Source organism: Antrostomus carolinensis, unplaced genomic scaffold, assembly GCF_000700745.2.
Source record: "Antrostomus carolinensis isolate BGI_N321 unplaced genomic scaffold, ASM70074v2 scaffold27650, whole genome shotgun sequence".
Taxonomy (NCBI): Eukaryota; Metazoa; Chordata; class Aves; order Caprimulgiformes; family Caprimulgidae; genus Antrostomus; species Antrostomus carolinensis.
Window position 1 is genome coordinate 1 of NW_010286859.1, and position 1,082 is coordinate 1,082.

The following is a 1,082-nucleotide window of genomic DNA, read 5'->3' on the forward strand; positions in this document are numbered from 1 at the left end:
TTTTTTTTTTTTTTTTTCTATTCTAAATAATTCCCCCCGGGTGGATGGTGATGAATATTTGATTAAAGAAGCAAACAGCCCCCACCTCCCCACCACCCTTGGTAAAAAAAAAAAATAAAAAGGAAAAAAAATAATAATAATTAAAAAAAAAATCATAAAAAATGACTAAAGAAGCCCCAAAACAAAGTAGAGATTCGCTCGCCGGCTTTGCTAGGCGGACTCGCTCAAACCCCCAGATCTTCCTGCGTAATCTGGAGTTTTAGGGTCGAGCTCTCTCTAAGGTAATTTCATTTTATTGAGTAGGATCCTGGAAAGCCGTAATGCCTTCCCCGGTCGTAAACAAGAATGACTTCGACTTACTAGGGTCTAATTCGTGCTTTTCTTCTTTGTGTTTGCTGGAAGCGATGGCTTCGGACTCCGGGGAAGGAATTGTCTGCGCTGCTCTGTCTCTCAGCTCCCCCGGAGCCCCGTACATATAATCCGCGTAGCCACGACCGTCGGTGGGGCCACACTCCCCCCTTCGCCCGGGGAAAGCGTCCGGCTTCAGGCCATAGGGGCGAGCAGATGGGGGAAAAGCCGGGAAGGAGACAGCCCCGGTCAGAGGTTCCAACCAAGTCCTCATGTACCTGGGCTCAGCCCCCACGGGTGCCTGGGGGGCGTAGGGGTGGTAGCCCACGGTGGATTGGGAATGGACGGGAGGCCAAGAAGTGGTAAAAACGGTCGGTTTAGGGGTGAAACTGCAGGATGGAAAATCAGCACAATCCGGGACTAATCCTGACGGTCGGGCTGCAGGCGGGTGGGAGGCAGAGCTGGGGAACCTGGAGGCCAAGAGCTCTTCGTTCTCGTGGCTTATCAAGGAGTCAACATAGTAGTTGCTTATGGGGCCAGAAGCCGACATGGTTCCCCCCTCTTTTACATTCATAAGACTATTGTATGAACTGTATGTGTACTTTTTATCTGCTCATAGAACAATCAGGGCAGGTAATTATTTTTTCAGCCTTTCCCACTGTGCCATTGGCTGCCCGCCCTCACGTGATTGTATTTACCCAAAAATATAGCGTGGATCAATCCGCAGGTCTTTT

The 1,082-nt window shown here is 49.5% G+C and overlaps 1 protein-coding gene across 1 annotated transcript; it reads right to left on the reverse strand.

Moving 5' to 3' along the window:
- Positions 1–360: 360 nt before the first annotated feature.
- Positions 361–922, reverse strand: HOXC9 (homeobox C9; the record flags this gene model as incomplete). Its single annotated transcript, XM_010177590.1, has 1 exon — positions 361–922. A coding segment is annotated over exon 1 (562 nt), but the record flags the coding sequence as incomplete, so codon positions are not given.
- Positions 923–1,082: the final 160 nt, after the last annotated feature.